This window comes from Zalophus californianus, chromosome Y (assembly GCF_009762305.2).
Source record: "Zalophus californianus isolate mZalCal1 chromosome Y, mZalCal1.pri.v2, whole genome shotgun sequence".
Lineage (NCBI taxonomy): Eukaryota > Metazoa > Chordata > Mammalia > Carnivora > Otariidae > Zalophus > Zalophus californianus.
The window spans coordinates 2,830,740-2,858,545 of NC_045613.1; the positions used below are offsets into that span (position 1 = coordinate 2,830,740).

Here is a 27,806-nt window from a genome sequence, read left to right on the forward strand (position 1 = left end):
GCAATGACGTGGATGGAACTGGAGGCTATTATGCTGAGCGAAATAAGTCAATCAGAGAAAGACATGTATCATATGACCTCACTGAAATGAGGAATTCTTAATCTCAGGAAACAAACTGAGGGTTGCCGGGGTGGTGGGGGGTGGGAGGGAAGGGGTGGCTGAGTGATAGACATTGGGGAGGGTATGTGCTGCGGTGAGCGCTGTGAATTTTATAAGACTGTTGAATCACAGACCTGTACCTCTGAAACAAATAATACATTATATGTTGAAGAAAGAAGAAGAAGAAAGTGGGGAGAGAGGGAGGAGGAGGGGGAGGAGGAGGAGAAGGAGGAGGGGGAGGAGGGGGAGGAGGAGGAGGAGGGGGGAGGGGGAGGAGAGGGCGGAGGGGGAGGGGGAGGAGGAGGGGGAGGAGAAAAGAAGAAGAAGAAGAAGAAGAAGAAGAAGAAGAAGAAGAAGAAGAAGAAGAAGAAGAAGAAGAAGAAGAAGAAGAAGAAGGAGGAGGAGGAGGAGGAGGAGGAGGAGGAGGAGGAGGAGGAGGAGGAGAAGAAGAAGGAGAAGAAGAAGAAGAAGAAGAAGATAGCAGCAGGGCAAGTATGAAGTGGGGGAAATCGGAGGGGGAGATGAACCATGAGAGACTATGGACTCTGAAAAACAAACTGAGGGTTCTAGAGGGGAGGGTCGTGGGGGGATGGGTTAGCCTGGTGATGGGTATTAAGGAGGGCACGTTCTGCGTGGAGCACTGGGTGTTATATGCAAACAATGAATCATGGAATACTACATCAAAAACTAATGATGTAATGTATGGTGATTAACATGACATAATAATAAAAAAAATAGAATAGGAGAGATAAAATGTTTCCCAAACAAAAATGAAAGGAGTTCGTGACCACTAAATCAGCCCTGAAAGAGATTTTATTAAAGGGAAATTTTTGAGGGCAAAGAAGAGACAGAGGGTGACAAAGGCAAGAAAGAAAACTGAATCCAACAGCACATTAAAATAATCATTCACCACGATCAAGTGGGATTTATTCCTGAGCTGCAGGGGTGGTTAAGTATGACAAATCAATCAACATGATATACCACATCAATAAAAGGATAAGAACAATATGATCACTTCACTAGGCACAGGAAAAGAATTTGACAAACTACACCTATTCATGACAAAACCAGTAATCAAAGTAGGATTTTACAGGGAACACACATCAACATAATAAAGGCCAATTATGAAAAACCCACAGCTAATATCCTCAAGGGGGAAAACTGACAGCTTTTCTTCAACAAGACAGGGATGTGCACTCTCACAACTGTTATTTAACAGAGTACTGGAAGTCCTAGCCACAACAATAACACAAACAAAGGAATAAAAGGCAACCAAATGGGCAAGGAAGAAGTCAAACTTTCACTCTTTGCAAATGACATAATACTCTATCTACAAAATCTGAAAGATTCCACTAAAAAGCTGGTAGAAATGATATACAAATTCAGTAAGGTTGCTGGATATAAAATCAATATACAGAAATCTGTTGCATTTCTATACATTAATAGTGAAGCAACATAAAGAGAAATTAAGGAAGCACTGCCATTTACAATTGCACTCAAAACACTAAGATACCTAGGAATAACCTTACCAAAGAGGCAAAAGATCTGTACTTTGAAAGCTATAAAACACAAGAGGACACAATGAAATGGAAACACATTCCATGCTCATTGACTGGAAAAACAATTATTGGTAAGATATCTATACTACCCAAAGCAATCTAGAGATTTAATGCAATCCCTATCAAAATACCACCAGCATTTTCCACAGAGCTGGGACAAACCTAAAATTTGTATGGAATCACAAAAGATCCCAAAAGGCCAAAGCAGGCTTGAAAAAGTAAAGCTGGAGGCACCACAGTTCTGGACTTCAAACTATATTACAAAGCTGTAATGAAGATACACAGATCAATGGAATAGAATAGAAAACCTAGAAATGAACCAACAATTACATGGTGAATTAACCTTCGACAAAGAAGGAAATATTGAGTTAGTGTCTTCAACAAATGGGTGTTGGGAAAACTGGACAGCAACCTGGAAAAGAATACAACTGGACCACTTCCCTACACCATACACAAAAATATAATCAAAATGGATGAAAGACCTATGTGAGCTATGAAACCATTAAGATCCTGGAAGAGAATACAGGCAGTAACTTCTTCGATATCAGCCTTAGCAACTGTCTACTAGATATGTCTCCTGAGGCAAGGTAAGAAAAGCCAAAATAAACTACTGGGACTTCATCAAAATAGAAAGCTTCTGCATAGTGAAGGAAACAACAAAACCAAAAAGCAACCTACAGAATGGGAGGAGGTATTTGCAAATGATGTGTCTGATAAAGGGTTAGTATCCACAATATATAAAGAACTTGAAACTCCCCACCCAAAAAAATGAATAATCCAATTAAAAATGGGCAGAAAACACAAATAGACGTTTTCCCAAAGACACCCAGATGGCCAACAGACACATGAAAAGACACTCAACTCACTCATCAACAGGGAAATAGAGATCAAAACCATGAGATTACTTTACACCAGTCAGAATAGCTAAAATTAACTAGTCAGGAAACAATTGATTTTGATAAGGATGTGGAACCCTCTTTACACTGTTGGTGGGAATGCAAACTGATGCAGCCACTCTGGAAAACAATATGGAGGTTCCTCAAGATGTTAAAATAGAGCTATCTTACGACCCAGCAATTGCACTATTAGGTATTTACCCAAATAATACAAAAACACTCATTCAAAGTGATACGTGCACCCTGATGTTTATAGCAGCATTGTTTACAACAGCCATACTATGAAAACAGCCCACGTGTCCCCTGTTTGAATGGATAAAGACGATGTAGTATATATATATAAAATGGAATATTACCCAGCCATAAACAGAATGAAATCTTGCCATTTGTAAGGACATGGATGGAATTAGCACAAAATAAGTCAGAGAAAAGGAAATAATATATGATTTCACTCATATACAGAATTTAAGAAACAAAACAAATAAGCAAAAGGCAAAAATGAGAGAGAGGTAAACCTAGAGAAAAACTCAATTCTAGAGAACAAACAAGGTGGCAACCAGAGGAATGGTGGGTGAAGGATGGGTTGAATAGATGATGGGGATTAAGAAGTGTAGTTGCGATGAGCATGGGGTGTTGTATGGAAGTGCTGAATTACTAAATTGCACACCTGAAACTAATATTACACTGTACATTAACTGGAATTTAAGTTAAAATTTTAAAAGAACTATTACCAATACCTGTCCCCAAAAAGGTGGGAACCAAAAGGTGGAAACAACCCAAATGTGTGTCCACTTATAAACTGATAAGCATAATGTGCAGATATACAATGGGATATTAATCAGCCATTAAAAATAAAGAAAGAGTGTCACAACATGATGAACATCTTAAGTAAAGGAATCCAGAAACAAAGCCCACATATATTATGATTCAATTTTAGGAAATACCCAGAACAGACAAATCAGAATAGACAGAAAGTTGATGAGTATTTGCCAAGGTATCTGGGAAGAAGATAAGGAGAGAGACTTCCAATGGGTACTGCATTTCTCTAGCAGATAACAAACATATTCTAGAGCTAAACAGTGATGGTTGTGGAAACCAGCACCCATTAAGAAACCATTCCTTTTATCTTCCCATCCCAGCCTCTGGCATTTACTAAGCTACTTTCTGTCTGTCTGTCTGTATGTATGTTGTTTGTATGTATGTACTAAATGCCACGAAACGGCATACTTTAAATGGTTAAAATAGTAAGTTTTATGTCATGTGTTATTCACCACTTACAAAAATTTATTAATTATTCATTGAAAAACACTGAACTGCTGAGAACATTGGGCTGGTGAAGGACTCCTTTTGATCCTTAGGACAAGAAAGCTGCCCTCCTCTTTGCTTCCCTGAGACAATTTGTATTTACAATCTCTTTCAATAATTTTGTTATTAAACAAAAAACTAAAAATGTGAGGTGGTAAAAGAAATGTAAGGTAGGAAAGCAAAATAAAATGTTACACCAGTAAATAATGTCCCCATCTTTCCCCTTCAAAAAACAAATATTATTTGGGGCAGGGTGGGGCTTTATAAACAGAGAAAAAAAGTTTTAAGAAGGTTTAAAATACAGATATTTTATGAATTTCAATTTAATAAACATTTCTTAAATAAGAAGACAAAAAGTTCTAGAGTAAAAAGTACAATATATTATTAAAGTGAAAAATAAGCCATAAATAATCTTATTATTTTTCAATTATATCTTCCTTAAATTATTACCTTTATATAATCAATCCAATGTTGAAGAAGAACTTGAACTCCACAGTCTACCCTACTAAACAGCTGGTAAAGGAGAGATAAATCCTCAATCCTGTTTTCATCAAGAAGATAGCTTAAGCCTGAATATTAGAAACATGAAGGCAAATTAGCAATACAAACATCCACCTCAAGACATACATTAAATGACTATTTTGAGATTATTACATTAAGATATTTACTCAATTAAAAATGGTACAGTCCTAAACTTTACAAATGAAAGTAATATCAATAAGTTTTTATTAAGTAATAATCAGATGGATAATGAAAAAATAATTTATGCCTCTGGACCAATTGTTTTTTCATCCTCATAACTGCTGTCATTGTAAACCATTGCATATTTCAAATTATTGCCCAAAAATATATATTATATTAAAAATAATATAGTAAACAAATTTGTAGTACAATTAGTGTGCAGAAAAATGAGAAATTTTAATTTCTAATTAAAAAGTTAGTAATTAAAAACATTAAAATCTGATTAAGTACCAGATATTGATTTCTATGTGGGAAGAGAAATAAGAAAATTAGAGATGATCAAGTCCAAAAAGGATGTTATGCAATATATCCAAATGCATGAACAAATTTAATCACTGAATAAATAAACATAAAAATCCCAGAATGCAAAGGATATACAAGAATATACTTGTTTCTAAAGAGTCATTTGTTCAGCATCAGAATATATTAATATCAACTTGTTGCTTTTTCTATTCATCATTAACTGAATAAACCCTCACTATCCAAAGAAACTTTCTGCCAACGCTGTTTCTTGGAACTATATGTACCATACTTAATATATAATATTAGTAAAGATCAATTTTATAAGGCTTTAGAATTTTATTAGCATTCCTCAACTTCAAAGATCTAAAAAATCTATTTTACTTTAGTTCACTTCTCACTTCCCACTGTGTTGTTGATAAACCCCTATTGTTAATCAATCCACACTATCAGGTTAGCATTTTAGTATGGTTTCTGTGAAGTATAATTTTTTTTTGTATTTTAAATTTAAATTTATTAAAAAAACATAAGATGAGAAAAGATATAATGATGACATGTTAGATTATGGATTTTCACTGACCTTTCTATCAAAATAAATACTAATGGTCAACTGAAAATTGTCAGTCATTAAAAAGTCACTGATTGTTCTAAGATGCATGGGGTGATGGCTGCCCAATTTCATTAATATATTATATGTGTTTAAATAGATTAATTTTATGGTATAAAAATTATATCACAATTTTTTTAAAACAAAGTAGGACCCTGGCAGTGAATTAATTTTTGAATCTAGAAATAGGACTTAAAATCCTTAAAAATAGGAAATCCTTAAAAATAGGAAAAAAATCTAAATGTTCTACATTTGGGGCCTCAATTTACTTTTACAAATCTCTATGTTCAACTTAGATCATAGAGAATGTTAGTGTTCATTCCTTTTACAAAGGGAACATGGTGTATAAGCAATTTATTCCATAAACTAAACAGTAATCTGGTAAATTGATTAATTGTAATTTAAACAAAACCAAATAAAGCTAAAGAAGTTTTTTTTTTTTTTTAAGGTATCAAGTTCCTGGTTTATTTTGATTGTATACACATACTCAAGACTTCTCGGGTTTTATTCTCTTCTCATCCTATAAACAAAGACCCCCCCCCTTTTTTTTTTACTAGAAATCCACCTGTTTTTTTCCTGTGATTTCTTCAAACTGAGAGTTAAAAACATTAGTCACAAATTCTATAAAACTGTTTGAATGCCTTTTAAAGATTGCTGGATTTTTATTTTAAGAGTAGGCAAATGTAGTAGAATATGTAACATTTGCCTACTCTTAGAATAAAAATAAGTCCTCCTATTTTGGCAATCTAAGATTTAAGGAGCAAATGGTGTGAGGCTGGTAAACTATCAATCGTATCAGCTTCTAGTGCTAATAGTGTTAGGAAACTTAATTTATTTTATTTACAGAACACAAACCATTAGTGCAAAACAAGAAAAAGCACCAATTAAAAGCCAATTAACAGAAAAATGCTAATACAAGCTCATATAGTTGTATATTTGTGTATAAAGATTAAAAGGGATATTTATTCAGTGCTAATAACCTTGGGTATTTTTCCATTCACAAATCCATTATAAAATCTAGTCAATCCTTTATGTAGTTTTTTTTTTACCTTATGCTTTAAAATAAACCTGAACAACTTAAGGTTTTAAATAATTGGGATTTCAGTAAAGTGTAAAATTTGATGTTGAATGAAATAACATTTTCATAGTGTGTACAAAGGGCTGAGTTTCACAATCATCAGAACTGATAAATATGCTTAGATTATGCTCAAGTTGCTTAGGAAAATGAATGCTAAAACTTTTATCTGTTTTACTAAAACTATTTTTTAATTTCAGGAGAAGTCTTCCAAGTCCCCTTATATAATAAATCAAATTAATTCTTTTAAGTGTAATTCTGAAGTCAAATCAAATTTCTCTTACAAACTAAATTTTCCAAATCCATTTATGCCAGGCCACAAAGCTGCCCAACATCACTGCTCCCTGGGTCACTGAGGAATCAGGATCAGCGTGAGGCACCAAGCAGCTTGTATGCAGCCCCTCTGATACTGCCACGAAAAGCTGCAGCTGAAGCCATACAGCTTGGACCAGTCTGCACGCTCCAGATCATGCAGTTTGGAGGAGGGTGAAAAAGGTGTGTGCAGGCACTGCCCAGTGTGGTGGGATAAAGATGCCCCTGAGACTTAGTGAGCAGTTCAAGTAGGTCATTTATTTGTAATAAATATATTTTTTTATTTTTAATAAATCTTTTTTTGATGATATGAATGTATTTCTAACACAGAAAAAACTCAGTATTTGTGTTTTCCCTACTCTATATTTCTCTTGTAAAAAAAATAGTTAAATTTTAGTTCATCTAAATAAGTAAACATAATAACCAAATATGTACCATGGATAAGAGTAAAATTTAAAATTATAGAACAGTTTGGATTAACAGATGAAATCAAGTCCTTGCCCAACAATAAAATTACCTGAATTAAGAAGACATTCTCCTTTCTTAACCATAAGGCCAGGGCTCTCTGCAAAGTTACTAGGATATTCTCCTACATGCTCTTTCTGCTCAAAAAGATTTTAATCATATCTACAATATAATCCAACTGCTCAAGAGACCAATGTGATCATCTACATGTACTCTCTGCAGTTTAAAACCAACATTTATCATTCTCTAATAAAATCTTGTTCACTATACTTCAGCAACACCAGCCCTTCCCTTTTTATCCTAATTTTGCCTAAATCTTTTTGTTGGACAGAGGTCACTAGACAGAGACTCTCCTTTAAAAAAAAAAAAATTGATTTATTTATTTGACCAATAGCATGTGTGTATAAGTGGGGGAGGAGCAAAGGGAAAGACTCTTCAAGCACACTCCGCTGAGCCAGGAAGTGTGAAGTGGGGAGTGGGAAGGGATGGAGGCAGGGATCTCAGGACCCTGAAATCACAACCTGAGCCTAAACCAAGAGACCCAGGACACTTAACTAACTAAGCCACCTAGGGGCCTCTAGACTCTCCTTCTTTCATTGATGTGCTTGTTTTCAACTTTAGGTTTTAGTTCACATGCACTCACTTAATAAGGCTCTCTAATGAAGCATTCACCCTGTATCAAGTACACTTGTTTTGCACCAAAAAGAAAAAACTCAATACATATTTGTTGAACAAATGTTAGCCTTATGTTAACAATGTGAAGAATGGGAGAATACCAGAAGAAAAGCAAAACATAGGTTCAAAAGAACCTATAATCTAAAGTTTTAAAAACACCAGAAAAACATAATACATTTAATAATGTAATACATTTTTAAAATGTCAAAGAAAACCCTTCATCACATTACTATTTTGAGCTATATATACAACTCTCATTTAGTACTCTTAACTTTAAAAAATGCTGAATATACTTACATGACACACACTACTTTGCAAATGAGAAAAAATTATATTTCATTTCATATATATCCTTTTCAAATAAGATGTATAACACAGAACACAATAATTAAATTTTAAAATTTAAAATTGAAATTTTTTCAATTTAAAATTTAAAATTAAATAATATTTTCCTTAATATTATTTTGTTAAACATATCTGTTCTTGTTTACCTTTCTGAAGAACTGTTGATAAATGTTCACCTAGAAGCTGCTTTTCTACAATAGCAATCAGTAGCTTCCTGTTTAAAAACAGTTGTAGATTACTAAAAGATTTTCATACTGGAGAGTTAAAACTGCTCACCAAAAGGGTAGTGCCTTTGTTATCAACTTTGACTTCTTGTTTTAAATTATTACTCATGTATCAGTGCCAAAAAATTGCTATTTTTGATGGTTTTAATGGTCTTCAGTAAGATTAAATTTTATTGTATGGACTTCTGATTTTAAAAAAATGACTTGTAATTATCATTACTTAACTTGAGGAGATTAGGTAATAATAGACATTGGCTTCACATAAAAAATATTCTTTCATCTGTAATTTAACAATATCAACAACAAATTTTCCAAAATTAATTTTCCTAATTTGGCTCACCAAAAACTTGAAAAATAAACTTACTATGAAGTTTCTATTTATAAGGCATTCCCATTACTTTGATACAAATGAAGAAAGAAGGGAGGGAAGAACTAAACAAAAAAAGAAAAGAAATTTATGACTTCATCCTATCATATGATAATTATTAATCTGTTTAGTAGAAATCTCAAAGTGTAAATAAATATATAATATATATAATTATATAATTCTTACTGTGTGTTAAGGTGTAGGTAGGTTCTAACTCTGTCTATTTCTTCTTCTAGGAGCTTCTTCATATGGTAAAGACACCTTGGAATCTGAAAGAATATTTTAAGCTTCCTATTTCTAAGAATCATAGGACTTAAAAAGCACAAAAGTTACAAACAAAACAAGCAAGCAAACAAAAATAGCCCTGTCTTATCAGTTTAGTTTCATAAAGACACAGCTATATTCTCAGTTCATTTCTACATAGCCAGAATGCCAAGAATTATAAAACAGAGTATAATTTGTAATAGGGAACACTATGGTTTGAAATTTAATATAACTACAACAAAACCATAAAATACTTGAAGCAAAGGGCTGTCAGAAATGAAAACAGAAGCCAGAAATTCAATGACAACTGGTGACATCAATAGCTGGTGACACATATATATGTGACATATAGTATACACAGGATGTACATGTGTGATATATAAAAGGATATATATGATATATAAGATAAATAATGGATAGAACACCAAGACAAAAACCAGCAAAGAAGAGAAGACTTTAACAACACTAAACAAGAATTAATAGGCATTTGCAAAACACCACCCAACATTAGAATACACATTATATTTAAGCACACATGGAACATTCTGCAAGACAGAGCCCCTCAAACCACAAAACAAGTGAATGTATTTTAAAAGAATGAAAATTCTTTCATTCATTCATCACATTCATCGTAATGGAGTGAAAATGGGAGAAAAAAGAAAATTTGAGAAATTAACATATATGTGGATATTAAAAATGACATTTCTCAACAACTAGTATGTCCAAGAAGAAATCAAACTAGTAAATATTTTAACATGATTGAAAATGAAGCTAGAACATACTGAAATTTAAAGATTACAGCTAACATATTACTTATGGGGCAATTTATAGTTGTAAACAACTACCTTAGAAAAAGAAAGATCTCAAAACAATAACCTAACTTTTTAAAACGAATTTTCTACCTAAAGACTCTAGAAAAAGATCAAATTAAACCTGAAGCAAGCAAAAAATAATAGTGTGGAATTTAATAAAACAGAAATGAAAAAAATCAATAGGAAAAAAAACAGCAAAAACTGGTTCTTTGAGAAGGTCAACAAAATTGTCAAAACTTAAACACAACTGACCAAGAAGAGAAGAAAAACATATTTAAGTGTCAGCAAGAAAAGTATGTCAAAATATATATAGGAATTATAAACGTTCTTCCACAAGGATTTAATGATCTGTTCAACAGATAATTAAAGAGTTTATAATGGTCATCTTGATTTCAAATACCTCCTTTTTTTGTACTATTTTCCTTCCCTCTGCTTCATAGAACCTGCTTGTTTCTTCTAAGAATTTATTTTCAAATGATTCTTGGTAAATCTAAGATGGAATATATTAAAAAACTCAGTTAAAACTGATATTTAAAATATCAATTAAAAATTAGTTTCAATTTAATTAAAGTTAAAAAATTACTTACCTGCAAATCAGAAAGCATAGTTAAAAGCCTTTGAATCAGACATCGATCAACCATTTCACCATTTCTTTCTTTTTCAATCAACAAAAGAATTCCATCTATGATCCTGCTGTGAACATTCTGATCACAAATTATATATGATTTAAATAATTCAAGTCCCATGTCCCTGAAACAACAACAACAACAAAAAACCTGCCTAAATAAATATTTTTGAAACCCTGTAAGTTTTGGCTTATTTTTTTTTTTTTGCCATCAGTTATACTTTCATATATATAATGCACTACCCACGGGCAAAACAAAATATGCTGTGATGTTAAGTTCATTCTATCTACAGTTGGCTAAATTCTTCTATTTGTTTTTTGATGGTCTGAAATCAATCAGAATAAATAAGATTTCAGAGTATATAAAGTATCCTGGATGTCATGCATAACTCCATAATAAAAAAATAAAATTTAAGATAACTCCAAAGCTGCTACACTTGCCTTATTTTAGATTTTTAGCCTTAATTAGCACAATTTAATGTCAATTTACTGACTTTCTGGTGTTTTAATAATAAAGTATATAAAATGTGATTCATTATCCTAGAATATATCTTAGAATTGGTATGTTTCCTAAATAAGATAGTTTATTAACACTGAGATAAATTAAAAACACTTAAAGCTGTGCTACCATGTGATCAAACAATTTTAAAACATTTTTGTTTCATGATATAGAGAAATATGGATTTTCAAAATTATTTTTGAAAATTTATAAATTTTTATTATGTCTTCTTTCACTTTGTAGATAAAAAGGTGATCAGAAATTACATACAACAATTTTTCAAGTAATTATTTGTATCCTTACCAAAGGGAAGATGACATCAAAATTTGAAAAACATAAGTTCTATCTAGGAACAGAAAAATGTTCCTAATCATGCTCTGTCAGAAATAAAACAAAGGTAAAACATTATATCTGAAAGATTTTTGGGTTAAATTATTATCCATCTAATAAAACCTTAATTCTTAAGAAAAGCACATTATTTATAAACATCCTTTTCAATCTATAAATCAAACATAGGTAATAACATATTTATTTATCTTGGAAAGAGAACCTTTCAAATTTTTCACTTTTTTTCTTATTTGCTAGTTGTTAAATAATAAAGATTAATGGAGATATTTAAATAAAATTTATTCACACAGCTTATTCTTATGTAAAAACTGCTTATATATCAGTATCAGTGATAAATACAGTTTGCCAAACAAATCTTGGAAGAAACAATAGGAGATTAGAAGACTGAAAATAAGAGAGCTAGAGTTGTAGATAATAAAACAAGAAGAAATAAGAAGAATTAATAGCAATACTTACTATGACCAAGGCTATGTACAAATATAAGATCTTATGCTTTATATTAGAAGACACAGAGTAACAAGAGAATTCTTTACTATGAATATAATGGTTATGTACAAATTAATTGCAATGTGAGCATATACAAGAATACCAGTTCTCAAACATTCTTGTCTCAAGTCCCCTTTATATTTTTAAAAAAGTATTGATGAAACCAAAGAATTTTCACTAGTGTGTTATCCACTAACATTTGTGGTACTAGAAAAGTAAAATGAGAAAACTCTAAGTACTAAATTCCAGTTACACTAATTTAGTAATAAAAATTTAATTAATGTGTTAAGAAATGTTTTTAATCATTTTAATTTTAAAACAGTAATTGTCAAAGGATATGTGCTTTTACTTATAATGTAAATAAGTTTTAGAGATCTAATGTAAAGCATAGTGATGAAAATTAAACACCCTGAATACTGAAAAACACTTGAAATTTAATAAGATCCTTAAATGTTCTAGTAATTAGGAGAGGTGATGAAGGTATTAGCTAATGCTACTGTGGTAATCATTTTACAGTATATAAATCCATTAAATCATCATCCTGTACATCTTAAACTTGCACAATGTTAAGTCGCAATTATATCACAAAATATTTGTAAAGAATTCATCATCTGAAAAAGGAAACAGAGCATTAATAATTTAAATACACCCTTATGTATTATTCAAACTTACTTATATAAACAGATGGGAGAAAGCAAAAGAGAAACAAGAGAAAACCAGAGTGGTATAAAGAGATAAGAGCCTAGAAAATTTGAAAGAAGTGATAACCTGTAAACTATATCTTTTTTTAAAAAAATATTTTATTTATTTATTTGAGAGAGAGAGAATGAGAGATAGAGAGCACGAGAGGGAAGAGGGTCCGAGGGAGAAGCAGACTACCCGCTGAGCAGGGAGTCCGATGCGGGACTCGATTCCGGGACTCCAGGATCATGACCTGAGCCGAAGGCAGTCGCTTAACCAACTGAGCCACCCAGGCGCCCCCTGTAAACTATATCTTAACGAGTAAGAATTTTCCAGGAAGTATTTTCCAGCGTAGCTGGTTAAATATTGCATGGAGTAACAAACATAAATAGCATGCTTGTTTCCCCTGACATACAATCCTTTAAACTGGATCAAAACCCCACAAAGATAGCCTAAATGTGGTCTCAAAGACTTTTACTTTTGTGGCAAATTTACAGTCTCTATAAATAATGTAATTAAATTTATAAGATTTTAAAATATGCTCATACATTCTTAACTTTGGCAATCACTGTATTCATGGATATTCTGTTTTAGAAAATATATACTTTTTTGGCTTTAACTTAAAGCATTTAAGCTGGCACCTCTTTGCTGATTCCCCTTGAAGCTCTGCACAGAGCATTTGGAAATGTTTTGAAAAGGGGTAATTATGTTGTCCAGAGAATCTTGTCATGTAACAGTGCTGCATGACATTAAGGAGATTGACTGTGGCATGGTTCACAGCCTTGATTTTGAGCCAAGACTCATGATCACTTTTTTAAGTGTGAAAATTAGAAAACTGTGATGTCATAGCCATCTATGATTAAGGACAATATGAGTGAGAATTGGAAATGAGTAAAAATGGGTTTAACAACTCCAAACATTCACTTAAACAATCAAAGTTCACATTTCCCTCCCTTTGAATTCCTGTAAGATAAACTACACAAGAGGCAAAGAGCATTTATCTTCTTATGGAGGCAGCCAAAGATTTTGCTATCACAGTGAGGGGATCCATGTCCAACTCCTATTAGGTCTCAGGGGCAAGGACAACAAACAATAAGAGGAACTTTTGGAGGTGATGGATATGTTCACTGTTGACTGTGGTGATGGCTTCCCAGGGGTACAAATATATCAAAACTTATTGAACTGTATGCTCAAGTATCTCTGGCTTTTCATATATCAGTTATACCCCAATAAAGATGTTTTAAAAAAATCAGTTAATAATTTCAAATCATAATTCATGTGGGCCCCTCCCTTTTATATTTTAAAAATATAAATTCCTATCACTATTTTAAGGAATATGAATAGTTTAGTCTATTCTAGCTTTTAGTCTTTATGTAAGAAACTGAGAAAAATGCTTTCCATTAGTGAAGATTTGAATTTACAGTTTTGTTTTCACACATTAAATAAATATTTAAAACTTATAGTAATAGTATTAACACATTATATTATCTCATACTTTATGATACAAAATTGAAAAACAACCACAATTTGCATATTTTCATCTTCAAAGTACAGAAATATCTTCTGTTGAAATATTTAAAACAGCTTATTTACCTAATTTAGTGTATTTCCCTTTGTTAGAGGTCCAATTCCTTTACAGCACATTCCCTTTTATATTCAAATTTGAGATGATAAATTACTAATTTCAGGTAATATTTATTTAGTGAGACTAAATCTCGCACATATTCTGTGACTCTCATTTAATCTCAAATTAATGTTAAACACAACTATATCTAAAATATAATTGTCTCTTTGAAAAAAAAACTTTATAGTTGTAGGTGAACCAGTAAATTATAATTGAAATTTTAAAGAACTAAGAATAGACTTCTACCATAAAAGCATTTCCAAATATGTTTTTAAATAAAGCATGAGTTACTATATTTTGGATTTTTTGTCTTTTATAGACTATTTAACATATTCCATAATAACTCTCTTAAATAAAAATATAATTTCTATAAGCCTACCATTTGTCTGCCATGATTTTGCCAGCATTTATCCATTTTCTTTAGAAAAGGGTCAATATCCAAAGAATACATGAAGTAATGTTAAGAAAAATTTTATATTCTAAAGCTAACACACATTCTGCAAATGGAAGATACAACTTCTAAAAGACAATATTTGGTAAAACTGATTAATGCTAACCATAGACCAAGCATCTCTAAGTCTTAAACAAACATAAAGATACCAAAAACAAAATTAATCCCATATGCCAAATTAATTATTCCATTCAACAGATACTGACATGGAAATTCAAAGGGAAAATTCAAAGAGGATAAACAATTCAAAGAGGGATAAAAGGATACTCTCTGAACTGATGAATTTCTGCTTTGATGTGCTGTTCACAAAGCTGCTTCAACTGTTTATATAAGTTTGCAGATAAATTGTAGGAGCAAAGGTTTTCAACACTCTGAAAAATAAAAATGTGTATGTGTAAGTTGAAAAAAATATATAGTTTAAATTACTTCTTCCACATTTACTGATAATACTGACCACTGATTATGAACTTTTTTTTTTTTTTAAGTTTTTACTTATCTATTTGACAGAGAGAGACACAGCGAGAGAGGGAACACAAATCGGGGGGTGGGAGAGGGAGAAGCAGGCTTCCCGCTGAGCAGGGAGCCCGATGCAGGGCTCGATCCCAGGACCCTGGATCATGACCTGAGCCGAAGGCAGATGCTTAACCAATTGAGCCACCCAGGCGCCCGTGATTATGAACTTCTTTCATATGAATTAATAAATGAATAGGAATGGTGTTAACATATTAATGACTATTAAATGATAAAAAGAGATTTCAAAACTTAAAATTCAGGAAGCCTAACAAAATGTATTTAAAATTCTTCCATCCAAATTAGCATGTACAAACCCATTCTTAAGCAGTAAGTCTAAGCACTCAGACTTCACCATAATTAACTTTTTAAAATTTAAAATAATTCCCTGAAATTAGTTGGCTAAACCATAAGTTAAACCATGTCTTACCTTTCAGAATGTTTAAAAGATTATCTTTGTTTAAAATTAAAAAATTAAGAAAAGAATTTAAAATAATGTGTAAAATAATTACAACCATACACAATTTTATCAAGTGTGCTTAAAATGCCTGTTAAAACAATAGAACAAACTATTTTGTTTATATTAAAATATTCTCCATTGACCACTGGAGTGATGTGACCAAAAATGGTAGAAAACTCTAACTCTCCATTAAATAAAAAATTAGGCCAGCAAAACTATCAGAATCTATTTTTTTTCAGAGTTCTGGAACCTCACCAAAACCCTTGCAATCAAAGGAACATTTAATAAAGAAAAACCTGCTACATCTCAGTAATAGAGCATTTTGGTATTAACTTACCCACCTACCATGGTGAAAATTGCCAGTATGGTTTACTGGTTATAGTCAGGGAGAAATGCAGACCTTGCTCGCAAAGAACTATAAATGTATTTTGACTCTGGATTTTGTGTTTATGCTTTCTGCTTTGAATCTTCAGGCAGAAGGAACCAAACTGGGGACTTTGTCAAAAAGTTTAAAGGCATTTAAATATACTGACTTAGTTACCTAAGGCAAGAGATAACAAACAGGACAAGTAACATACAAGAAAATCCTAGAAAGCATCAGAGGTTGGAAAAGAAATACCAAAAAATTAGTGCTTTAAAAGTTCCTGTGTATAAAATCAAGAAAGGCAGAAAAATCAAGAAGGCCACACATATCCTAGAACATTCTCAGAAAAGAGCTGAAGAGACCATAAATTCACTTTAGGTTTACATTAAGGATATACCCAAATATAACGAAAGAAGTCTAAGAGTTGTAAATAGCAGGGCTAACCAATGAATGAATGCCCCAATACAACTGTAATCTTCAAAAGCAGAGAAAAATTTTTGTTTTGTTTTTGGCTGTATTATTTAAGTATATCTCAATATACTTAGAGGTTAGTTAACCACTAAGCTAATGGACCAGGGACATCCAATGACAACAAATGACAAAGAAATACAGTCTTTCCAAAAATAGTTCAGAAAAGTGATTAAAAAAACAAACAAAAACCTGTCACCCAAAGCAGTAGCAACAAATTGTGGGAAAGAGCAGAAGCTGATCTCCAAACTTGTCATAACACAACTGGAAGTTTTGAATTAAAAAAAACAAAACAAAACGCACCTCTGAGAGGAGGGGATTAAGATGGCAGAGGAGTAGCACCCTAACTAGCCTCCTCCTTCAAACACAGCTAGATAAATATCAACCCTTTCTGAACACCCAAGAACTCAATGGGAAGTCTTCTAGAACAAAGCTGCATATCTACAAACAGAGGAAATGACCCTTGGAAGCTTCTTGTAACAAGGAGACAAGAACACACCTAGGATTTAGCTTTCTTTCTTTCTCTTTGAGATTTTTAAAAATTTTAATTACATTTTACTTTTTCTTCCTCCTCCAAAATGACAAGATGGAAGAATTTAGCCCAAAAGAAAGAACTGAAAGAAATGCTGGTCAGGGGTTTAATAAATATAGTATAAGTAAAATATCTAAATTAGACTTTAAAACAACAATTATAAGGATACTAGCTGGCCTTCATATAGGCATAGAAGACACTAGGGAATACCTAGTCAGGCCAAAATTAAAAATGCTATGACTGGGAGGCAATCCCAAATGGATTTCATCATGATGATGGATGAATCAGAGGAATTAATCACTGGTACAAAGACAAAATTATGAAATATAAGATGAAAAGAAGAGGGAAACAAAGAATCGTGAAGGTAGATGTACAGAATGAACTCAGCAACTTATTAAAATGGAATGATATTCATATTATTATTGATTATATTGGATTTATATACTGTAAAATGATTACCACAGTAGCATTAGCTAACACCTTCATCACCTCTCCTAATATACATATAATAAATGTGGTATATTTACAATAGAAAATTAGCCATCAAAAAAATGAAATCTTTGCAATGATGTGGATGGAGCTAGAGGGTATCATGCTAAGTGACATAAGTCAGGCAGAGAAAGACACATACCACATGATCTCATTCATACATTGAATTTAGGAAAGAAAACAGACAAACTTATGGGAAAGGGGGGAAAAGGAAATAGGGAAACAAACTTAAGAGACTCAACAATAAAGAACAAATTATATTTCTCTCCAATTTTAACAAAAAGCCATTCTAGACTCTTTTTAAAAAAAGAAAAATGTACACAAAACCCTGCTAAATTAAACTGAATTAAAATAACCTGAAGAATGGGAATATATATATAAAACAAGTGTATGCAGCATAATTATAGCTAAATAAATCCACCAAATATAAATACAGGAACTGAACTGCATTGATTGTAAACTATGATGGATTCCATGATTACAATGCATGATGATAAAACAGATTCAAGCAAATACAATTATTAATATAAATTCTGACTCCATTATGATTAATGAGTATTTACATCCCAAAATAAGACATACTTGGTAGAGTTCTTCCAAGCTGTATTTAACACAGATATTGTTCTGGATAGCTTGTACAGCTTCTTTTAATTTTTGCCATGTTTCTTCAGTATAGTTTTCCAGTATCAGAGGTTTATCTAATAAATAAACAAAAGATTATGGGGCAAAAGTTTGGAAGAGAATGTCAGAATACTATAAAATGTAATATCATCATACATTTAAGACAAATTAAACAGGTATGTTGAGACCATTCAGAGTCGGTAAAAATAGTCTCTTCAACAAATGGTACTAGGACAACAAGACACCCACATTCAAAAGAATGAAGAAAAACTGCTATCTTAATATATTCAAAAAATAATTCAAAACCAAAAGCCTAAATATAAATATTACAGCATAATCTATAAAGCTTTAGTAGAAAACACAGGGATAAATCTTCATGACCTTGAATCTTGCAATAAATTCATATATGACACCAAGGTACAAGCAACATTAGATAATTTATTTGAGAGTTCATTAAGTTAAAATGTAAAATTTTTGTGCATCAAAGGAAAATCAAGAAAGCAAAAACACAACCCTCAGGATACAAGAATATATCTGCTAATCATATAACTGATAAGTATCAAGTACCTAGAATAAAAAATTCTTTCAACTCAATTACAAAAAAGATAAACCCAATTAATAACTAGGAAAAGGATTTGAACAGACATTTTCAAGAATATATACAAATGACCAAGCAGCTTATGGAAAGTTGCTCAACATAATAAGTAAATAGATAAATATAAGTCAAAACCATGACATATCAGTTCACACCTACTAGGAAGGATATAACAAGTTTTTGAGAGGATGCAGGGAAGTTGGAACACTTGTACATTTCTGGTGGGAATATAAAATTGTGTGGACAATATGGAAAAGTTTAACAGTTCTTCAATTACTTAAACAAAAAATTACCATATGACCCCACAATTCCCTGCTTGGTATATAGCCAAAAGAACTAAAAACAGGCATTCATACAAAATCCTATACATAAATGTTCAAAGCAGCATGTATGTCCATACAATGGAATTTTATTTAAGCCATAAAAATTAAGCATTCACACATGCTACAGCATGAATTAACTTCAAAAGCACAATACTACAGGAAACAAGCCAGTCAGAAAAGGTCACCTGTAGAATGATTTCATTATATGAAACATCCAGAATATGTAAATCCATAGAAACAGAAAGCTAACTGCTGACTGCCTGGTAGAGGACAGGAAGGAATGAAAAAAGGATAGACAGGGAAATGATAATGCTTATGAATATGGGGTTCCATTTTAAGGTGATTAAAATGAACTTATTAAATGGAAATGATTAAAATTATTTAATTCAGAATTGGGGGCCTCTGGGTGGCACAGTCAGTTAAGCATTTGACTATTGGTTTTGGCTCAGGTCATGATCTCAGGGTCCTGGGATCGAGCCCCAAGTCAAACTCCATGCTCAGTATGGAGTCCGCTTGTCCCTCTCCCTCTGCCCCTCCCCCTACTCTCTCACTCAAATAAATAAATAACTAAATAAAATCTTTAAAAAATGTCTCAGGATTAGACTGAGGTGGTAGTGCACAATATTGTCACTAAGTGTACAACTGTACACTTTAAAGAAGTTAATATCTAATTTTATGCTATGTGAATTTCAACTCAGCAAAAATATAAGCACAGAATTCAGAAAAGAGAGTCTCAACAAAAACTAAGAAACTTGCATGCTTAAATTACTAAACAAAAATAATGTCCCAATTAAATGATAAGTTTCTACTTAATAAGTTGGTAAAGCCTAATAAACGGAATCTACAACAAGAAAAACAGTAATACAAAATTAAACACCAATTAACTGAGCCAGAAAACAACCAAAAGCCAAGATTTGGAAGGGAAATTATATATACACATAGTTAAGTGTTACATATTTACATTATATATATATATATATAACTTATATGTCATAATATATGTATTTATTACACATATATATTTATATAAATTAGGCCACCTAGAAGGCAAAACATCAAACCAGAAATATGCATCTTTAAGAAAAATTGGTATTTTTATTTCAAAATTCTTTGGTAGTTTGTTAGGCAAAGAATAACTTCAAAATTAGGTTTCTTTTCTTTCTTTCTTTTTTTTTAAGTAGGCTCCACACTCAGCATGGAGCGTAGGGCAAGACCTGAACTGAGATCAAAAGCTAAACGCCCCAGAGGAATACTGAAAAAGAAAAGCAAAGCTGGCGGCATCACAATTCTGGACTTCCAGCTCTATTACAAAGCTGTCATCATCAAGACAGTATGGTACTGGCACAAAAACAGACACATAGATCAATGGAACAGAATCGAGAGCCCAGAAATGGACCCTCAACTCTATGGTCAACTTATTTTTGACAAAGCGGGAAAGAATGTCCAATGGCAAAAAGACAGTCCCTTCAACAAATGGTGTTGGGAAAATTGGACAGCCACATGCAGAAGAATGAAACTGGACCATTTCCTTACACCACACACAAAAATAGACTCCAAATGGTTGGAAGACCTAAACGTGAGACAGGAGTCCATCCAAATCCTAAAGGAGAACACAGGTAGCAACCTTTTCGACCTCAGCCGCAGCAACTTCTTCCTAGAAACATCGCCAAAGGCACGGGAAGCCAGGGCAAAAATGAACTGTTGGGATTTCATCAAGATAAAAAGCTTTTGCACAGCAAAAGAAACAGTCCACAAAACCAAAAGACAACCGACAGAATGGGAGAAAATATTTGCAAATGACATATCAGATAAAGGGGTAGTATCCAAAATCTATAAAGAACTTATCAAACTCAACACCCAAAGAACAAATAATCCAATCAAGAAATGGGCAGAAGACATGAACAGACATTTCTCCAAAGAAGACATCCAAATGGCCAACAGGCACATGAAAAAGTGCTCAACATCGCTCGGCATCAGGGAAATCCAAATCAAAACCTCAATGAGATACCACCTCACACCCGTCAGAATGGCTAAAATTAACAAGTCAGGGAACGACAGATGTTGGCGGGGATGTGGAGAAAGGGGAACCCTCCTACACTGTTGGTGGGAATGCAAGCTGGTGCAACCCCTCTGGAAAACAGTATGGAGGTTCCTCAAACAGTTGAAATTAGAGCTACCGTTCGATCCAGCAATCGCACTACTGGGTATTTACCACAAAGATACAAATGTAGGGACCCGAAGGGGTACGTGTACCCCGATGTTTATAGCAGCAATGTCCACCATAGCCAAACTGTGGAAAGAGCCAAGATGCCCATCGACAGATGAATGGATAAAGAAGCTGTGGTATATATACACAATGGAATATTATGCAGCCATCAAAAGGAATGAGATCTTGCCCTTTGCAACGACGTGGATGGAACTGGAGGCTGTTATGCTGAGTGAAATAAGTCAATCAGAGAAAGACATGTATCACATGACCTCACTGATATGAGGAATTCTTAATCTCAGGAAAGAAACTGAGTGTTGCTGGAGTGGTTGGGGGTGGGAGGGATGGGGTGGCTGGGTGATAGACATTGGGGAGGGTATGTGCTACGGTGAGCGCTGTGAATTGTGCAAGACTGTTGAATCACAGATCTGTACTTCTGAAACAAATAACGCAACATATTTTAAGAAAAAAGAAAAAGAAGAAGATAACAGGAGAGGAAGAAAAGGGGAGTATGTCAGAGGGGGAGACGAACCATGAGAGATGATGGACTCTGAAAAACAAACTGAGGGTTCTAGAGGGGAGGGGGTAGGGGGATGGGTTAGCCTGGTGATGGGTATTGAGGAGGTCACGTTCTGCATGGAGCACTGGGTGTTATGAACAAACAATGAATCATGGAACACTGCACCAAAAACTAATGATGTAATATATGGTGATTAACATAACAATAAAAAAATTTAAAAAAAAAAAAAAGCTAAACGCCCATCTGACTGAGCCACACAGGCACCTCAGGTCTCTTTTTTTTTATATCATATTCTCTCCCGCTCTCAATAAATTTACTATTTTACAAATTTTTCCCTAAAAGAATGATTATTTAAAAGCCTGAAAACCATTATTATAGCATGAAAAAAGTGTTTCTTCAAATCTGAGTTAATATAAAAAAGTCAGCAAAAAATACTGAAAGTCATATATTTTATGATGATGATCAAGAGAAATATTGCAATGTTCCATCTCACTGCACCAGAATATTTTCTAAATTTGTTTTTAGTGTTTTAAAATCTGAAACAAATGGTATATTTTTTGTATCTTTCATGTAGGAATATGAAATTAGTCAAAATTATTTAAATAACTGTAATAGATATTTAACTTATCTAAGCTGTAAATATGAAAATACATATTTTAATTACTAATATTGACTAAAAATTGAAAACAATATGCATAGACCAGGGCATTTCAGTTACTGAAATTTATCCTAAAAATACTAAAATATGCTAAAAAATATTGGAAATTCAAACTTTCATTCATTCAGTAATGCATAACTATAATGTGAATTCCAAAAATTCGTGTTATTTGAAGTATTATTTAGTTCCTAAAGGTTGCTTATTTACACTTTAACAATCTATAGTCAAACTTCTGCAAAATAAATCCTGCATGCACTAGGTTCTGGATAAAACACAAGGGGGCAAAATGTTAAAAATATTTATTTTTGGAAAGTTCTAGAAAATGTGGTGTGTTAAACAGAAATGTTGTAATATTTGATATTTTACTTACAATGAAGAGCTGTACTTATAGCTGAAAATAACTGAATAGAAGAGTTATTTAATAATATTAATTAAAATAGAAAAAGTTAAATTTTTTCCTGACAAAGATAGCAACAAGGTTGGTATATGTCCTTTGAACTCTGTAAACTAAAAATTAGCAGCTACCAAAAATGTTGGTTTTTAAAATTCAAAAATACCCACATAAGGATTTCATTTTACAAATTTGACATAAAAAACCTGATTCTGTAATTCTGTTGAGTTTCTAATTTTTATACTAATATTTCCTCAGAATTTTTTATTTATTCTTTTAAAGATATTATGTATTTATTTGACAGAGAGATACACAGTGAGAGAAGGAACACAAGCAGGTGGAGTGGGAGAGGGAGAAGCAGGTTCCCCTCTGAGCAGGGAGGCCAACGCGGGGCTCAGTCCCCAGGACCCTGGGATCATGACCTGAGCTACCCAGGCTCCCCCCCCTCAGAATTTTTTAAATGCTAAAATGCATCTACTCTGAGTAATAGATCTTATTATGATTTCATTATTTATATCCAAGTGCATAATTTTTCACCATATGTTCTATAAGTTATCAAAAATTTAAATTGTTGCCTTTTTACTTCCTATCTAAGACCACTTTTCAGTAATTTTACAAATTCACTCACTAAGAAGGTGGGACACAATATAATCTACAAAGGTGTGGCAGCTGAGAGTGGTATTTTAAAGTCAAAAGAGAGAACTTAAAATATATTTTAGAGGGAAACAGAGAAGTGAAGAATGGAGTGATTTTCCAAAGGTCAAAAGTTACTCCATGGTTATATCATGGCCAGGACTCAGGTCTTCAGAGTGCAAAACAATGTTCCTAAATCTTCTAAAAATTAACTGCCTCAAAATATATAACTCCATCTCTCTGAATTTAAAATAAAAAAGCAGCAATAGGGTATGAGCAGCTAAAACTGAAATCTTAATAAAATGATCATTATGTTACCTTTAAAGTTTTTGATTACTAATTTCTTGACAGAGCCAGTGTTAAGCTTGATACTGGCAAAACTAGAAAGAGTTGTGGGGGCTTCAGCCAAGTCATCTGTGTGATGGTCTGCAGTCACAGAGAAAACTATCAAGCTTCTGTCCTTAAGTTGTTCTTGTTCCTGAGAGGCAGTAGCAGATGAAGATGATGATGAGTATTCCTCAGCCATTTTTACATTAAGTCCTGTAAAATTAAAAAAAAATCCAGTTTATACTTCTGTCTACTAGATTTAAGAAGTTGGATAAAAGGAGGAAGATAAGGATCAGAAAGAGATAAACAAGGGGTGCCTGGGTGACTCAAGTCAGTTAAGTATCTGTGTTTGGCTCAAGTGGCAATTCCAGGGTCCTGCTCAGCTTTTTCCTCCTCTCTGCCCCCAACACCCTCCTTTCATGCATAAATAAATGAAATCTTTAAAAAAAGAGAGAGAGATAAACAAGAAAAACTTTTAAGGGGCTCCTGACCCTTGCTGCTATATTTTAATCTTTTTTTCCTTAATAGTACCCAGAAGAAGATGAAGAAAGACCATCAGCAAGTATATATAATCTCTAGAGAAATGGACAACACTAACTGCCAGATCAGGAGGGCGAAATATTTTGAAAACATGGAAATAAAGAGAATGAAAAAAAATAAACCATCAAAACAAAAAGAGGAAAATAACCAAGAGCAAAGGAAAAAAAAAGTGAAATGTTATCAATGATAACATAGTAGCAAATGAGAAAATGATAGTGAAAGAGTTTTTTAGAATAATGTAAAGAGGGCAAATATGGGAAAGAAACACTAAAGATTAAAGAACAAGAGAAAATGCGAAGCAGAGAGAAAAAAACATAAAAAAGAGAGAAACTCAGAGACAGAAAATGAAAATACAGACTGAAAGAAAAACAAAACAAAACAAAACATGCAAGGCACCGGTATCAGTACATTTTGCAACCTGCTGCAACAAAGAGTTAGCCTAAGGAAAAAACAAACACAAACCACAGAAATAGTTAAAAGAGATATCAATCAGACACAAAGAAATGAAGTACAGAAAGTTAGAAAAGGCAGAACATAATACATTTGTTTACTGTGTACCAGTCAGGTGTTTGGGAATGTAATGGTAAACAAAAGAATCTCTGGACTCTCACGAAACATCCATTATAAAGGTCCAGAAAATCTAGCAAGTCTCAAACTGAAGATGCAAAATGAGAAAATAAATAAGTAAAAACTGATGCACAGGCAGAAAGAGTTAAGTTTAATGAGATTTTAAAGGGTGGGGAGAAAAAGTAGAAGTAATAAGAGAGAAAGGGTATATAAGAAAAGGAAAGGGAAAACCAGAAAGAAAACAAAAGAAAAAGCAAGGAAAATAATATTTACTCACATAATGAGAAAGGCATAAATACACTATGATAGAAACGAAATAGAGATAAGAGTCAGTACATGTATGTAGTCTGAACAATACAGATACACAAGGCAAAATTTCTATCTGTGGAGAACTCTTTCCCTAAAGATAGAACTAGGGAAAGAATGAGTGAAAAAAAAAAAACACAAAGAAACAAAAAACTTCAAGAATTGGAGAGGACAAGTTTATGAAAAGACTAAATGACTTTAACGGAAAGGAACAAAGATCGGTACTACGACTTAGAAGCATTTAAAAAACAAACAAAAACAAACAAACAAACAAACAAAAACAGGGGACAGAAAAATGGGAACAGACGAACGTAAAAAATGGGTAGACAAAAAGTCAGAGATTCAAAATTAGATTAATAGAAAAACAAAGCATACAAACAAAAGTCAAAAGTAACAAGATGATAAACATTAAAGAAATCACAAGAAAAGCTGAAGAAGAAAAATATTAAGAGAAATATCTTAAGAGTCCAAGTTACAGCACTAAACCACAGAACAGACGGACAAACATGAGTCAAAGGGAAAGTCAAAACAGATATAAAGAAAAAGAAACAAATAAATATATAAAATATATAAAAGAAATATAAAAACGTAAAAGGCGGACAAAAATAGCACGTTAAGTGGAAAACTTAAAACACTGAAAGAGGTCCAATAGAGAAAATGTTCACACACAAAATCGGTTACGAAATTAACAACAGAAGACTGTTAATTGCTGAGAGATAAAATGGCAACACAATACTCTTTAAGATTAAGGTATAATGAACTAGTAATAATTTACACATATTTTGTTTTTGGGTTAAAAGTACTTGCCTCTCTAAAAGATGAAAAAGTACCTCAGAAGGGACAGTTGACTTCCCCACAGCCTCACGGTCTGGCGGTGCGAGACTTGAGCTTGTCTCCACCGGAAATGACGTGTCCAAAATTCCCATTATGACCAACAGTTGGCAATTAAAATTATGCCCTGCGGTTCAGCAAGAAGTAAGAGGGAGGGAGCTAGAGCCATGTCCATGGAAATGTGTTGTACAATTGCAAGATCATTAACACTGAAAAAAGAAAAGGGAGTTTGGGGTAAATCGTTAAGCCCCCCAGATATATGCAGTTTTTTAAATGACCTGAATGTGGAACTTAAATGTATCAATTCTGCATATCCTTTCCTGAGGGGTTAAGCGTCTCCATCCAGTATATTTTCAAAGCAGATGTAAAACTGCCAAAAGTCATTAGTTATGCTATAGGGAAAAATTACCACCAAGCAGCTTAATTAAAGGTATAAAGTTCCTCATCCTCTTACAAAAAGAACAATTATTCTGATTAGCTTTTATATTTGTGCTGTAAGTCCTGGTAATTTTATTATTTAAATTAACATTTATGTAGACCACAATAAATAGTATGGTTAAACTGAACATTGTAAATTTTGGTGTAGATGTGTAGATGAAAACAAATTTTATTTTTATTGTTTATTTCATTTTGCTACAAGTAATAGTTAATAGTTGGAGTTACACTCTCCCCATGTGCATGTTTTAGTGCCTGCCAGTAACTGTTACTCTCACCATTTTATATAGTTTGGGTTGCTAAATCTTTTCAATCACTGAAAATTAATATATTTAAACAAATAAATACATTTAAACAAATGTATGTGGGTATATGTTCACTTATGACATATTTATCAAAAAATGTTTGAATCACGGTATTGTACACCTGAAGCTAATACTACACTGCCATGTTAACGAACTGGAATCTAAAAAAAAAATTAAAAAATACTTGACCACCTCATTTTCACATAACAGATGAAACATACTCTTTTGTACTTTTTATTAACCTTAAAAATTCTATGAAGTATTTGCATTCCTTCAGGCCTAGTCTTTTTCATAGTTGCAGAAAGAAACAGAATAATAAGAGTTAATAAATAGCAGAGTGCCAAGTACAATGTTAGTACTTAGAGTTATTTCATTTAATTCTCATCAATATTAGGAGATGTAGAAACACTAATTATTCCAATTCTTCAATAGGAAAGAGAAGTTCAAGAAAGTTGAGTAGGTTACTTTTGTTTTAGCCAAGGGAGGAGATTTCACTATTCTTATAGTACTGCAGGAACACTTTATTTTTTTTTTTTTACCCATACTGCTGAGCAATTGTGACACCAAAGGCATTATCAAAAATATGAGATTCATGAGAATCAGAACTTTTGTCTCTTTTATTCCCATCTATAATCCCCATCCCTTAGAATCCTATTTAGCACAATAAATATTTGCTAAATGAAGTGAATCATGTCTTCAGCCTCAAGGAAGATGAAATGAAATACTGATCCCCATGATTCACAAAAAGTAAACAGGGCCAGATAGAAAAACTTTTGACTTTTGTACTAAGTTTACTTCAACTCTGACTATTGAATCTCTAAATCGTTAATATTAATGTCTATTAACAAGGATGCATTGGCCTTCTTTATTATGCCTTGGGTAACAGAGGAGTGTTCTCCAGAAAGAAGAATTTAGCTTGTTAAAATAAAGGTTACAGTGAATGAATAGAGTATTCTGGTGTCAGTGGTACACATGTTTCTATTCTTGGACAATTATTTTCAACAATTTACCCTAACAATATATTG

General features: G+C 32.7%; 1 protein-coding gene across 5 annotated transcripts in view; it reads right to left on the reverse strand.

Moving 5' to 3' along the window:
• Nucleotides 1–26,102, reverse strand: part of LOC118356612 (cullin-4B-like) — a 156,308-nt gene extending 130,206 nt beyond the window's left edge. For 3 of the 5 annotated variants that reach the window (XM_035725879.1, XM_035725877.1, XM_035725880.1), the window contains exons 1-11: nt 26,018–26,102; nt 23,789–24,010; nt 18,106–18,221; nt 14,968–15,071; nt 14,629–14,698; nt 11,414–11,487; nt 10,574–10,736; nt 10,387–10,476; nt 9,097–9,179; nt 8,466–8,533; nt 4,310–4,428 (exon numbers count right to left, since the gene is read on the reverse strand). In XM_035725879.1, the coding sequence (XP_035581772.1) occupies nt 4,310–4,428; nt 8,466–8,533; nt 9,097–9,179; nt 10,387–10,476; nt 10,574–10,736; nt 11,414–11,487; nt 14,629–14,698; nt 14,968–15,071; nt 18,106–18,221; nt 23,789–23,996 (1,095 nt within the window). In that variant the 5' untranslated portion in view covers nt 23,997–24,010; nt 26,018–26,102. Of the gene's footprint in view, nt 1–4,309; nt 4,429–8,465; nt 8,534–9,096; nt 9,180–10,386; nt 10,477–10,573; nt 10,763–11,413; nt 11,488–14,628; nt 14,699–14,967; nt 15,072–18,105; nt 18,222–23,788; nt 24,011–26,017 lie in introns of those variants that run through there. The other 2 variants (XM_035725878.1, XM_035725881.1) reach the window with 2 other exon arrangements.
• Nucleotides 26,103–27,806: the final 1,704 nt, after the last annotated feature.